The 14,439-nt window shown below is 40.1% G+C and overlaps 1 protein-coding gene across 1 annotated transcript; it reads left to right on the forward strand.

Annotated features, from left to right (window-relative positions):
- The first annotated feature begins 418 nt into the window (after window positions 1-418).
- LOC131156722 (dirigent protein 4-like) lies at window positions 419-1,163 on the forward strand. Its single transcript, XM_058110614.1, has 2 exons — window positions 419-999; window positions 1,127-1,163. Exon 1 carries the CDS (start codon window positions 448-450, stop codon window positions 994-996), a length of 549 nt encoding a protein of 182 aa, XP_057966597.1. The 5' UTR covers window positions 419-447; the 3' UTR covers window positions 997-999; window positions 1,127-1,163.
- The last annotated feature ends 13,276 nt before the right edge of the window (window positions 1,164-14,439 follow it).

Below are 14,439 nucleotides of genomic sequence, written 5' to 3' on the forward strand. Positions count from 1 at the left end.
AACATTAACCAATGAGAATACATAGATTTTGTATTTTGAATTCTCCTATGTAATTTTTAGATTTTATTGTTGCGATTGAGTGTAATTTCTCACTGAATTCAATCACAGCAAGTGATTGAACCCCCATCCATCACCATCCCAGCTTTATACCTGTGATCTGAAATTTATAATTTTTTAAATTAATACAGCCCAAGAAAGCAATTTAAAATTGTTGCTATAAAAATAACCCTCTCCTTTAATAATTTCAAATTATTATTATTTAATGCTTAACATTTTTAAGATAACGTTCTCGACACTTAATTTTTATTCTTAAAGCCTTGACAAAATCTCCCTGTATATGCGTGTATAAGTTGAAATCTTCTTTTACCAGAGCAGTGTTAATTACCTGAGAAGAAAAAAGAAATGGAAGCAGGAAGAATTATTGTCTTGGTGTGTGTTTTCTTAGTAATGTGTTTTTCCGGCAACGGCATTATTTCGCCGGTGCAATGTGAATACTACACCAGAAGCGCTCCCCGCAAACCAATGACAGAGAAGATCACTCATCTCCACTTCTTCCTCCACGACATTCTCAGCGGCGCCAACCCCGGCGCGGTGGAGGTGGCCCGCCCCGCCAACACCACCCGCGGAGGCGAAGAGGCCAATCCGACGCCGTTCGGCCACTTCTACGCCATCAACGATCCCCTCACGGAAGGCCCCGAGGCCACCTCCAAGGTCGTCGGGAACGCCCAAGGCATGTACCTCTCTTCCGGCCGCGACACGCTCTCGCTGGTCATGTACGTCGACTTCGGGTTCACCACCGGCTGGCTTAACGGCAGCTCCATCAGCGTGTTCTCCCGGAATCCGATCACGGAACCGAACCTCCGGGAGCTGGCTGTGGTCGGCGGACGGGGGAAGTTGAGGATGGCTAGAGGGTTTGCGAAGGTCAGGACGAGTTACCTGAACACGACAAATGGAGATGCCATTCTAGAGTACTTCGTCACTGTCTTTCACTACTGAGAGGTGAGTTAATATTTGAAGAAAGCCTTTTATATTTGGTTTTTCATTTTTGGTCGCGAAGAAAGAATTGGAGGGAGAGTTTCGTATTATTTCTGATCGATTTGTTTTTGTTTTTGTTTTTTTATGATAGGAAATCAAGACAGTTGGAGCCTTTCAGATGCATAGCACCTTATTAAATTTCGGAATAATTTAAAAATGATCTAGTAAAAAATCGAATCTAAGACGTCTTTCTGTTTTCTAATTTTTATTATAATAATTTTTTAAGACAATATGTGCTTTAAAAAATAAGAAATATAGATTTGTATGTTTCATGATACCCACAAATGCAGACATAAGATTACTTTTTTTCGGATTAACAACAGGTATTTTTTTGCCATGACTAATGTGTTGCCTATGCCAATCATGCTCACAGCTAACATGCAGGAAATAAATCATGAATGTGCAGTGCAAGCGGCAGAAATTGAACTCGGACTACTGGGGTTACTAGCATGTTCTAAGGCTCGCCCTTACCACCCGACCATATGCTTGCTTAGACATAGGATCATATATGAATGGATATATGTGTGCCTAATGGAGGCAATGTTGCCACATTTTGAAAAAGCTTTTGGTTTTTTATAGTAGTATAATATTTTAGGGTTGTTTATATGGTTGTTAAAAATTAGAAAAGCAAAAATCAGAAACAAAAATCTTAAATTAAAAATATAAATTAAAAATTAGAAACCGGAAAAAATAAAAAAATTTTTTTTATTAAAAATGATCATTTTCATCTTTAAATCAAAATATTATAGAAATATGATTAAAATAGTAAAATTACAAAATAATACATGTAGACACCCTATTTTGTCTAGGGGCTTGTATAACAAAAATTGAGTAATATTTATTTATGAGAAAATACAAGAAAAGAAAAATATAGGAAATTTTTCTTTATATTGAAAGAAGAAAAATGAACTAAAAAAAAAAAAAAAAATAGGGGCAACAGAAGATCCATTGGGCCGACAGTCACATACCTGTATACATAAATGGAGAATGAAATTGGACATGTGATGCACAATTGACATGTGAGCAAAATGTAAGTTCAGTGCAATCACAATTGACATGTGAGCAAAATGTAAGTTCAGTGCAATCATAGTTCAAGCAATCAGTTTAAATGGGATTGATCAATTAAATACAATGACATTTGATTGAATTAGATTCCCCAAGCCTATAAATAGAGGTCTTCTAAAGGTGAGAGACAGACACAGATGGTCATTCCAATAATTAAGAGCGAGAGTTAGGAAATTGAGAGTTTGGATTTGTTAAGAGATTGAGTTGACTGAGAAATCAAGTAAGATTGAAGACTCGAAGGGCTAGTTGCAATAGAAGAAATTCAGGAGGCTAGGAGAAACTACAGAGTGAAGACTTAGAATTGAGAGAAAACAAAAGGAACCAAAGGCTTGAATTGCAGAAGGTGAAACATTGGTAAAAGGGAATTCAAGAAACTTAGGCAAGAAGAAGAAATAATTGCCGAGTGAAGAACTCAAAAGCAAAGGTAAGTAAGGTTTGAGTTGACAAATCCATGTTGAATTTTAATTTTTGTAATTAATATTTAAATTCAAATATATTTTTTTTATAGAATTTATACTGAATTTTGAATTTGACTCATTTACCTAAATCTAGGATTGGTTTGATTTTGGGCTGAAGGTTTGCTTATATTAATTGGGTTTGGCTTAATTGTATTCTGAATTGGGCTAAACTATAGATTGGGCTTTGGGCTCAGTTGTATTCTGGATCGGGCTTAACTCTAACTTAGGTTTGTAATCTAGATTGGTCTATTCCAAACCTAAATGAGGCTATGGGTCAAGGTTAGAGGTCAATGAACCTAGTTCTTTGGGTCAAAGGTCAATGGACCTAGGTTTTCGAGTCTTTGGGTCAATGGGTTGGATTAAGGTCAATGGTTGGAATTTGAGTCAATGGGCTAGATTAGAGTCAATTGATTGGATTTGGGTCAATGGTCAAAATCAAAATTTAGTCGAAATTCTAAAAAAAATTATTTGAATTTAAATATTAATTACAAAAATTAAAAATTGAACAAGGATTTGTATTATATGTATGACCATCTGTGTCTATCTCTCACTTTCTAGAAGGCCTCTATTTATAGGTTTAGGGAATCCAGTTCAATCAATTCTCATTGTATTTAACTAATCAATCCCATTTAAATTGATTGTTTGAATTATGCTTGCATTGAACTTATATTTTGTTCATGTGTTAATTATGCATCACATGTCTAATTCCATTCTCCATTTATGTTTGCAGGTCTGTAATTGTCGGCCCACTGGATCTTGTGCTACCCCCTTTTTTTAATTTTATTTTTATTCTTTCAATGTAAAGAAAAATTCTCTATATTTTCTCATAAAGAAAAATTACTCAGTTTTTGTTATATATATATAAGCCCCCAGACAAAGTGGTGTGTCTACAAGACCAGTTGAACCTATAATCAAGTTGCTCATGAGTAGTAGGCTAGGCTTGTTTATAAATTGAGTCTGAAACTTAACAAGGGCTTGTTTATTTAATAAGCGAATGAGTTTGGACAAATTTTTACAAAGTTGAGCTCTTGAATTGCTCATGAACGACTTGATTCTTTAGCAGCTTTTGTCAATTCTTGAAAAATAGAAATAATTAATTTGCATATTTATTTTGTTAAAAAAATATATATACTGTTGAAAATTAAACTTAACAGGCAGCAACCTCCACCAATCCAACCAATTTCGTTGAATTGTTGAGTTGCAATTAGTAGCCACCTCCACCAAACGCAGCCTACTTCTTTGAAATTGATTTTCACCTATCATCCCATCCATTGCTATATATATGGAGTTATATGTGTATGTCATATATGTAGTGTAGAGAGGGAGAGTAACCGGTGAAAAGAAGAAGACATTGTATATTTTGAGAGTCTGTTGTATTTTTCAGATAATTATTGAAATCAATTGAATGTTTGTGTACACTCAGAGTGTTTCCTCACTGAGTTCAATCACAACCAGTGATTGAGTGAGTCTCCTCCACCCATTTTATACTTATACACCTGCTAGTTAGATTCTTTAATTGCTTAGTGTAATTTTCAAGAAACACATCTCTATTTAATTCTTCATATTCTTAAATTTTCATTAATTGTCTCACAAGATTTTTTGTAATTAATTATGCAAATATGGTTTCACGAAAAGCATCCTTCCAAAATTTCTAAATTTTTAACTAGTATAACCTCATGTTCATTTAATTGTACTATTTATTTTAAAAGAATAATAGTTTGTGTAACGACAAAAAAAAAAAAACTTAGTGGTTAAGCTTTTTGAAGAAAATAGAAAGTAGAAGGAAAATAAATAAATAAAATAAATTATTATTATTATTAATAAAATTAATTAAATTAAGAAATTTAAGATTTTTGGATATATATAAATATATATAAGTATAAATAAGTATATATAAGTATTATATATATATATATATATATGTGTGTAGACACCCCAATTTTAAGCAGGCCTTTCCGAGGAGACCTCATGTCAAAACCTTCTCACACTAGTTGTGGACCCCACACATCTTTGTAGGTCCCACACTAGGTGTGGACCCCACACATTCTTGTAGGTCCCATGGTGTTCGTGGACCCCTTGTAGGTCCCACACTACTTGTGGGCCCCACATATCTCCATTGGGCCCCACACGGTTTGTGGGGCCCACTTCTCCTGGTACACTAACTCGGATTCCTACATCCGGTGCACGTTACTCCCTCTGGTACGCTAGTTTGGATTCCTACATCCGATGCACGTTACCCCCTCTGGTACGTTAGCTCGGGTTCCTACATCCGGTGCACGTACGCTAGCTCGGATTCCTACATCCGATGCACGTTACCCCCTTTGGTACGTTAGCTCGGGTTCCTACATTCAGTGCACGTATGCTAGCTCGGATTCCTACATCCGATGCACAGTACCTCTTTTGGCATGCTTGTGCCTGCTGGTTCGGGTTCCTATAACCCTTAAATGGCTTGTGGGCCCCATATATCTCCATTGGCCTCCACATAGTTTGTGGGCCCCACTTCTCCTGGTATGCTAGCTCGGATTCCTACATCCGATGCACGTTACCCTTTTTGGTACGCTAGCTCAGATTCCTACATCTGATGCACATTACCCGCTCTGGTACGCTAGTTCGGATTCCTATATCCGATGCACGTTACCTCTTTTGGCATGCTTGTACCTGCTGGTTCGGGTTCTTATAACCCTTAAATGGCTTGTGGGCCCCACATATCTCCATTGGGCCCCACATAGTTTTTGGACCCCACTTCTCCAGGTACGCGAGCTCGGATTCCTACATCCGATGCACGTTACCCGCTCTGGTACGCTAGCTCGGATTCCTACATCCGATGCACGTTACCTCTTTTGGCATGCTTGTGCCTGCTGGCTCAGGTTCCTGTAACCCTTAAATGGCTTGTGGACCCCACACATCTTTTTAGGTCCCACATGGCTTGTGGGCTCCACATATCTCAATTGGGCCCCACACGGTTTGTGGGCCCCACTTCTCCTGGTACGCTAGCTCGGATTCCTACATCCGGTGCACGTTACCCCCTCTGGTATGCTAGCTCGGATCCACATATCCGGTGCCTTGCTAGCTCGAGTTCAAACGGCTTGTGGACCCCACATAGCGCGTGGGCCCCACACATCTCCGATGGGCTCCGCACAGCTTCTAGAACCCTCATATTATTTTTATTATTATTATTATTATTTATTTTAATTTGTCAAATGCAAGCATACTTTGTTCCCCCATCATCACTCACCACATGTCATGTTTCTTCCCTTTATCATTCTTCCCATACTATATTCCCTTCATAATTTCTTCATCCCATACTTTGTTCCCCCATCATCACTCACCACATGTCATGTTTCTTCCCTTTATCATTCTTACCATGCTATATTCCCTTCATAATTCTTCATCCCATACTTTGTTCCCCCATCATCACTCACCACATGTCATGTTTCTTCCCTTTATCATTCTTCCCATGCTATATTCCCTTCATAATTCTTCATCCCATACTTTGTTCCCCCCATCATCACTCACCACATGTCATGTTTCCTCCCTTTATCAATCTTCCCATGCTATATTCCCTTCATCATTTTTCATCCTATACTTTATTCCCCCCATCATCACTCACCACATGTCATGTTTCCTCCCTTTATCAATCTTCCCATGTTATATTCCCTTCATCATTCTTCATCCCGTACTTTGTTCCCTCCATCATCACTCACCACATGTCATGTTTTCTCCCTTTATCAATCTTCCCATGCTATATTCCCTTCATCATTCTTCATCCCATACTTTGTTCCCTCCATCATCACTCACCACATGTCATGTTTCCTCCCTTCATCATTCTTCATCTCATACTTTGTTCCCCCCATCATCACTCACTACATGTCATGATCTCCTTTTATCACTCTTCCCATGCTAATTTCCCTTCATCATTCTTCCCCCCATACTTGGTTCCCCCCATCATCACTCCGTTATGTCTTCTTTCCTATGCTTGCCCCAAGTTAAGCCTATAAATAGCCCTCTCATTCCAAGCACAAGGGGAGGAAGCTCTTAGTGGTGGTAAGGAGAAGATTTCAAATATTGAAGTTTTCTATCATGAGTTTGTGAAGCTAGTCTTTTTTGAGTAAAAATCAAGAGGTTCACTGATCCCGTTTCCTATCGGTGTTGAGTCACCCCATTTGAAGAAGGCACCCCGTAGTGCCTCAAATCAGAGCTCAAGAACAACTCTCGGGAAGATGTTGTAGAGCGGCCCTAATAGACTCATCAACAGGAAAAGAAAACCGGAGCAGAGGAAAACAAAAGAAGATCAAGCGATCGATTGATCCCTTTTCCTACCGGTGCCGGGTCACTCCATTTGAAGAATGTACTCCCTAGTGCCTCGAGTCGAAGCTCAAGAATAACTCTGGAGAAGGCGTTGTAGGCTAACCCCTGCGGATTCACAGACAGGAGAAGAAGACCGGAGGAGAAAAAGACGATAGGTAAGACCAATGAACTTTCTCTTCCTATGTTACATCTCCGCCCCCCTTTCCCGAACCGATCTCTGCTAGTTTATTTGATTCTATTTCATTTCTTATTTTATTTTAAATGGCTTCTTTTTAACTCATAAAAAAAAAAAATTTTCATAAAAGACACAAAAATTCAAAAAAAAAATTGTCAAAGAAAATTCAAAATTTTTAAGGCTTTGAAACTTATTTACATTTGAAAATTTTTGAAGAAAATTCAAGAAAGTTTCCAACATGTTTGGCAAAGGTTAGATCTGTTTCCCTACATTCAAGATTTTCAAAAATACATTCTAAAGTCATATCTTTAAAATTATGACTTTCATGATTGTTGTCTAAAATTCTGTTGTATTCGGAAGAACATTGGAAAATCCTGAAAAATCAATGGTCTCGACCAAGACCTTAAACTGGTTTTTCCCCCAAACTGGTCAACGTTTGATCGGCTCACCATTCCCAAACTGGTTCACCCCGATTTTCTCCATTTCGCTTGTATATTATTGTTGTATTCATAAAATTCCCAAAAAACACGAAATTTTCAAAAATTTCAAAAATATTTTCACATTTTGATTTCAACTGATTTCATTTGTGTTATTTTGAAAATTCGGGAAAAATAAAAAAAAAATTATTTTCACACTTAGGAAAAATCACAAAAATATCTTTTTAGGCACAAGAAAAAAATCATTCCAACCCCAAACAAATTTTAAAAACCTCCCGGAATAGTATTTTTGATACTTTAAGAAAAAACCTATAGATTTCAAAATCCCCGGGAGCGTATTTTGTATCCTATTTTCGATTTTCCTTCCCAATGATTGCGACCAAGAGCATTGGCTCTTTGGGGTATTAGATTGCCCCGGTCTCGAGGGAATACCTATATAGTATTTTCATATTTTTTTTTTTTTTTGACTTTTGAAAGGGAGTAATCTTTAAAGGCTTATTACATTTATTTTGGGAAAACTCTTTATTAATCTGGTACCGTTCGTAAGAACGGGCGTGTAGGGGGTGCTAATACCTTCCCCTTACGTAACCATACTCCCGAGCCCGACTTTGGTGACGCAGACCGATTCTACCCCTAACGGGGTAGCAATCAAGTGTTCTAACCACACTTCAAAAGGTTAGTGGCGACTCCACCACACATCGTTTTCCACGAAAATTCACATTTTCAAAATACACATTCATTTTTCCCAGTTCGTAAGTCGAACCCATTTTTAACCAGAGATGGGTTCTCTGGGCCGGGTCCGGGACATCGCGACAGTTTGGCGACTCCTCTGGGGATCGGTGGGATCTATTGAAATTTCTGTGCAAATTGGACCGATCACCTTCGACATTACATTCCAAGTCATGGCCATAACCCCGTCTTATAGCTGCTTATTGGGGAGGCCGTGGATACATAACACCAGGGCAGTTCCGTCTTCTCTGCACCAACGGGTCAAATTTGTAGTAGATGGGAAATTGGTTTGTGTATATGGTGAAACCGATGTTATGATAACAAAGCCCACTTCCACTCCTTATGTGGAAGTTAAGGAAGAGGCATTGGAGGACTCGTTCCGAGCCTTCGAGATCATAAATGTCACGACTATAGATCTCCAATCTCACGCCCTCAGATCTCCGCGCAGTGCATATGATGGCGTCCGAAATGATCAGACAGGGGTACCATCTGGAAAAAGTGCTTGGAAAATACCTGAAGGGGATCCAAAAGCCGTTAATTCTTAAGGAAGTGAAAGAAAGATATGGCCTTGGCTACATACCTACGGTGGTAGACCGAAGAAAGAAAGCTGAAGAGAAGAAGATGCGGAGGGTGGAAATAATCACCGGTGAAACAAGCTCCAAGGAAGGACTGTATGTCCCGTCCATCAGCCGGACCTTCGTAAAAAACAATCAATCCAACCTGGAGGCAGAATTGCGGCAATTAAGTATATCAATATTGGATGCTGAAGTCCCCTCGAACACTTCTACAGAGTGGATCCGTCATCTCCAACCAGGAGTACAGCTTCAGAACTGGAGTTCATTTGATTTACCAGATATCATCATGTAATGATCTTTTTTTCAGGATTTGTTTAGTTTTGCTTTTCTTTTGTATTCCCCCGGCCACTAAAAAATCGGGGAAGCTTTTTAATGAAAATGAATCATGTATTCCTTGTCATTTATGTGCATTTTGGAAATCGACTGTCGAAATTTGTTTGTTAATTTCATGCAGGAATAAAGAAAATAACAACACCAGAATCCCTCGCCAAGTAATTGACATTAACTTTGAAAATTTAATCCATGAAACCGAAGTTGAAGATCAAGAAATAAACTTGTCCCCTGAAATGGAAAGAATGTTAAAGTCCGATGAAAAATCAATCTTGACCAGTAGCGATCCCATTGCCATGATTAATCTTGGAACCGAGGAAGAACCCAAGCAGGTGAAAATCGGGGCACTACTAAAGGGTGAAGAAAAAGACAAAATGATTGAATTACTAAGGGAATACTGAAACGTGTTTGCCTGGTCGTACCAAGACATGCCAGGTTTAGACATGGATTTAGTAACCTACAAGATCCCACTTCACCCGGATTCAAAGCCAGTAAAGCAGAAACTAAGGAGAATGCGACCGGAGATGTTACTCAAGATAAAGGAGGAGGTACAGAAACAGCTTGAGGCAGGATTCTTGGAGGTAGCCCAGTACCCTGAATGGATGTCCAACGTTGTCCCAATAATCAAGAAGACTGGTAAAGTACGAGTTTGTGTCGACTACCGGGATCTAAATAAAGAAAGCCCTAAGGACAACTTCTCTCTCCCGCACATTGATGTGTTGGTGGACAATACTGCAGGGCATGCTTTATTTTCATTCATGGATGGATTCTCAGGATACAACCAGATCAGGATGGCACCTGAGGACAAGGAAAAAACGACTTTTATCACATTATGGGGGACTTTCTGCTATAAAGTCATGCCATTCGGACTAAAAAATGCCGAAGCCACTTACCAGAGGGTTATGGTAACCCTTTTTCATGACTTAATGCACAAGGAGGTTGAGGTTTATGTCGACGACATGATCGTTAAGTCGCGAAATGAGAAAGACCATGCGTTAAACTTGGAAAAATTGTTCGAGAGGCTCCGGAAGTGCCAATTGAAGTTAAATTCCGAAAAATGTACCTTCGGTGCTACATCCGGGAAGCTATTGGGGTTTATAGTGAGTGAGAAAGGGATTGAGGTAGATCCTGACAAGGTCAAAGCCATTCGAGAGATGCCTAGCCCAAAGTCTGAAAAGGAAGTGCGAAGCTTCTTAGGTAGGCTCAACTAAATTGCTCGGTTCATATCTCAATTAACCACCACCTGTGAACCCATCTTCAAGCTGCTAAGAAAGAACAACCCAGAAAAGTGGAACAAAGAGTGTCAAGTGGCCTTTGAAAAAATAAAGGAGTACCTTTTGAATCGCCCAGTACTAGTGCCACCAGTACCCGGAAGGCCTTTAATCTTGTACTTGGCGATTTTAGAAAACTCCATGGGTTGCGTATTGGGCCAGCATGATGAGACCAGGAGGAAAGAAAGGGCCATTTATTACCTTAGTAAGAAGTTCACAGACTATGAGTCTAAGTACTCTGATATGGAAAAAACATGTTGCGCTTTGGTATGGATAGTCAGTAGGCTGAGGCAATACACCTTGTATTACTCCACCTGGCTTATCTCCAAAATGGACCCAATCAAGTACGTGTTTGAAAAGCCTGCAGTAACTGGATGAGTAGCACAATGGCAGATGTTGTTGACGGAATATGATATTTCTTATGTCACCAGGAAAGCTATCAAAGGTAGTGTCATTACTGAATACCTAGCTGAAAGAGCCGTGGAGGATTACCAACCTATGGAGTTCGAATTCCCAGACCAAAATATAGACTCCCTAACCCAAGAAGAAGAAGACCTCGAAAAATGGAGGATGTTGTTCAATGGGGCAGTCAATGTTTGGGGACATGGGATAGGTGCGGTGCTCATATCTCCCGATGGGAAACATTATCCAGTGGTAGCTAAGCTCATCTTCCCTGGTACTAACAACGTAGCCGAATACGAGGCATGTATATTGGGTTTGCGGACTGCTTTAGATCGGGGTGTCAAGCGACTAATAGTAAGAGGAGACTCGGCCTTGGTCATCCACCAGCTAACCGGAGAATGGGAAACCCGCGATTCCAAGCTGGTACCGTATCGAGAGTATATTCAAAAGATGATAGAAGGGTTTGACAATATCAGTTTCTCTCACACGCCAAGAGAAAACAATGTAATGTCTGATGTACTAGCCACACTGGCAGCTTTATTCAAGGTAGAAGAAGGGGTGAAGATCAAAACTATTCAGATCAGAGTACAACCCGAACCTGCCCACTGCACGGTGATAGAGGAGGCCGACGGAAAACCGTGGTTTTATGATATCAAAACCTACATCCAGAAAAATGAGTATCCTGAAGGGGCAGCCAGTAATGATCGGAGGACTATCAGAAGGTTGGCCATGGGTTTCTTCTTAGATGGTGAAATTTTGTACAAAAGAAATTATGACATGACCCTCTTACGGTGTGTAGAGGCACAGGAGGCCCGACAAGTCATGCATGAGGTTCACGAGGGGGTCTGCGGTACCCATGCCGGAGGCCACTCATTGGCACGAAAAATACTTAGGAGCGGGTATTATTGGATGACCATGGAGAAAGATTGCATTGACTACGCCCGAAAGTGCCATAAGTGCCAAGTTTATGGTGATCGGATCCAAGTCCCACCGGCCCCACTTCATGTTCTCTTTGCACCTTGGCCCTTTTCATCTTGGGGCATGGATGTGATTGGGCCAATAAGCCCAAAGGCTAGTAACAGACACTGTTTCATTTTGGTGGCAATCGATTATTTCACTAAATGGGTAGAAGTCGCCTCGTATTCCAGTGTCACACAGAATGTAGTAAGTCGTTTCGTCAAAAGAGAGTTGATATGCCGGTACGGAATCCCTGAGAGAATAATCACGGATAATGCCAAGAACCTGAACAACGCAGTAATGACCAAGCTATGCAATCAGTTCAAGGTTAAGCATCACAATTCAGCGCCTTATAGACCACAGATGAATGGCGCGGTGGAAGCAGCCAACAAAAACATTAAGAACATTTTGGAGAAGATGACAGAAACTTACAGAGATTGGCATGACAAGCTCCCTTCGCCCTAATGGCTTACAGGACTACGGCCAGAACCTCCACGGGCACTACTCCCTTCTCTTTGGTGTACGGAATGGAGGCAGTGATCCCTGTAGAAGTTTAGATCCCATCTCTAAGAGTTCTAAAAGAAGTAGAGTTGGCTGAGGTAGAGTGGGTACAATCTAGGTATGACTAGTTAAACTTGATCGAGGAGAAAAGGATGGCCGCTTGGCCCATGGACAATTGTACCAAAGAAGGATGATGAGAGCGTTTAATCGAAAAGTGCGGCCCCGATAGTTTTAGGAGGGGGACCTAGTGCTGAAAAAGATTTTACCAATTCATACGGACCCTCATGGCAAGTGGACACCAAACTATGAAAGGCCTTACGTGGTAAAGAAGGCATTCTCAGGAGGCGCCCTACTGTTAGAAAATATGGACGGAACCGACCTATTGCGCCCTGTTAATTCTGATGCTGTAAAGAAATATTATACTTGATGGTTGTATACATCTCCAAAAGAAATTAATCACAGTGTTATTTCATGTGTTCACTATTTGCTCATTGTTTCGATTAAATGACGGATGGCCATTTTTGGACCACCAGTTCCCTTAAAAAACCCAGTGTTTTTTAATCACTTGATAAACCTTTTTGCGCTTTAAAATCGAAACCAACTTCTTCGAAAAAGTCATTTCCCAAAATTTAAACCGGGTTGGGATTTTCAAAGGTCAGACAAATCATGCGAGGCAATAATGCAGTGCCAAAATGACGGCAGGCCATTTTTCTGCTACCCAAAAGTTAGAGAAAGAAAACACCCCTTGATACCCTCTATTGTGCCTAAAAATGTTAATCTTTCGTTTAAACCCGCCAAAGGATCACACCCCACACTGGGGCAGTTTTGGAAAGACCGATCTTGAACGAGGCCTAAATAAATAAATAGAGGCACAATTCCCCGTAAAAAAAAATGATGCAAAAGAACAAGGGGAAAATCAAAGCACAGAAAGGGCAGGAGATATGCGTCGTTTGTGATCTTTGGCCAATTCACCATTTGGTAAAATTCATAAGTTCGAGCCTTATACACCCTTTCTTCTTTAACCAATACAAACAACCTACATTACAACTTGAATGAAAAGACCTGACCAGATTGGCATATGTTGTTGCCTCAAAAGATTTTTCAGACTCAATTTTGAGTCTGAACTACGTAATGACCTGATCCTGAAAAGGTACGTAGGCAGCTTGTTCAAAAGGACGAGTTCGGTCAAACTCTTGTAAAAATGTCTCACCCCAAACTAGGGTAGAATTTGTTGCCATGGGATGGGTTTTTGAGCCTTGGTTTCCTTATTCTTCTGAAAACCTAAATCCCCAAGCCTACGTTTCGTCCAGAGTCTTAAAGACCATCCAGAGATCGAAACGTGAAGCAAAACACCAAAATAAGCCTGGAGCAAACAACGGACCTAGGGGCACTATTCAACCTTACAGTACCAAAAGGATCAGTCTCCTTCTAGTTGAAACTGGGGCAGTTATCGCAGAAACAAGAGATTTTAGTTTTCACAAATTCATGTTGATACCTTTTAAAATAAGGGATGCTGTTGTAAAACTTATCTTTTTCCTGAATAAATTTTGAATGTAACAGAACAACTATTTCACACAGATTGACGTCCTGATTCAGTACATTAATGACATAAATGCATGATTATTCTCATTATTAGGGATCCCCCGTTTATTGAGGTCAAAAATTAGGAACCCAATACACCAGGAGGGTGTTCAGGCACCAATGGGGAGCCTGAGGCATGTCAAACATTGGTAATGAAGCAATGTTGGGTCAGATTCGGCGTACTCCTTCGAGTTTTGGGAATCTCTGGAAGCGTTAGTGATTAACTGCCAGGTTAAATCTTTGAACAAATCCCTGAATTTGGAAGATCATGGAAAGTACTGACAGCCAGACACTGGGATAGATTTTGAGTATTTTTTGGAATCTGAAGTGCCGACAGCCAGACGCTGGGGCAGAAATTGAGCATCTTTGGATTTTGAGGAAAGTTCTGAAAAAACAAATGTTGAGTATCTTCGGGAAAGTACCGACAGTCAGACACTGGGGCAGATTTTGAGTGCCTGTAGAAACTTGAAAATGGTCAGAGTCGTGACGAGAAAAGCACTGGGCCAGACCCTTTTGGAATCCAAAATGCGGTAAAGACTAATAGCGTATGGATGAAACCAGGGCAATTATTGAGTTCCATTTAAGGCGAAGTCAGGTACCATCGAGCCATACTAG

The sequence above is a fragment of the Malania oleifera genome, chromosome 5, assembly GCF_029873635.1.
Source record: "Malania oleifera isolate guangnan ecotype guangnan chromosome 5, ASM2987363v1, whole genome shotgun sequence".
Lineage (NCBI taxonomy): Eukaryota > Viridiplantae > Streptophyta > Magnoliopsida > Santalales > Ximeniaceae > Malania > Malania oleifera.

Excerpts from the sequence above, each read along its gene's own strand:
- LOC131156722 (XM_058110614.1), top strand. The coding sequence starts at position 448 with ATGTGTTTTTCCGGCAACGGCATTATTTCGCCGGTGCAATGTGAATAC.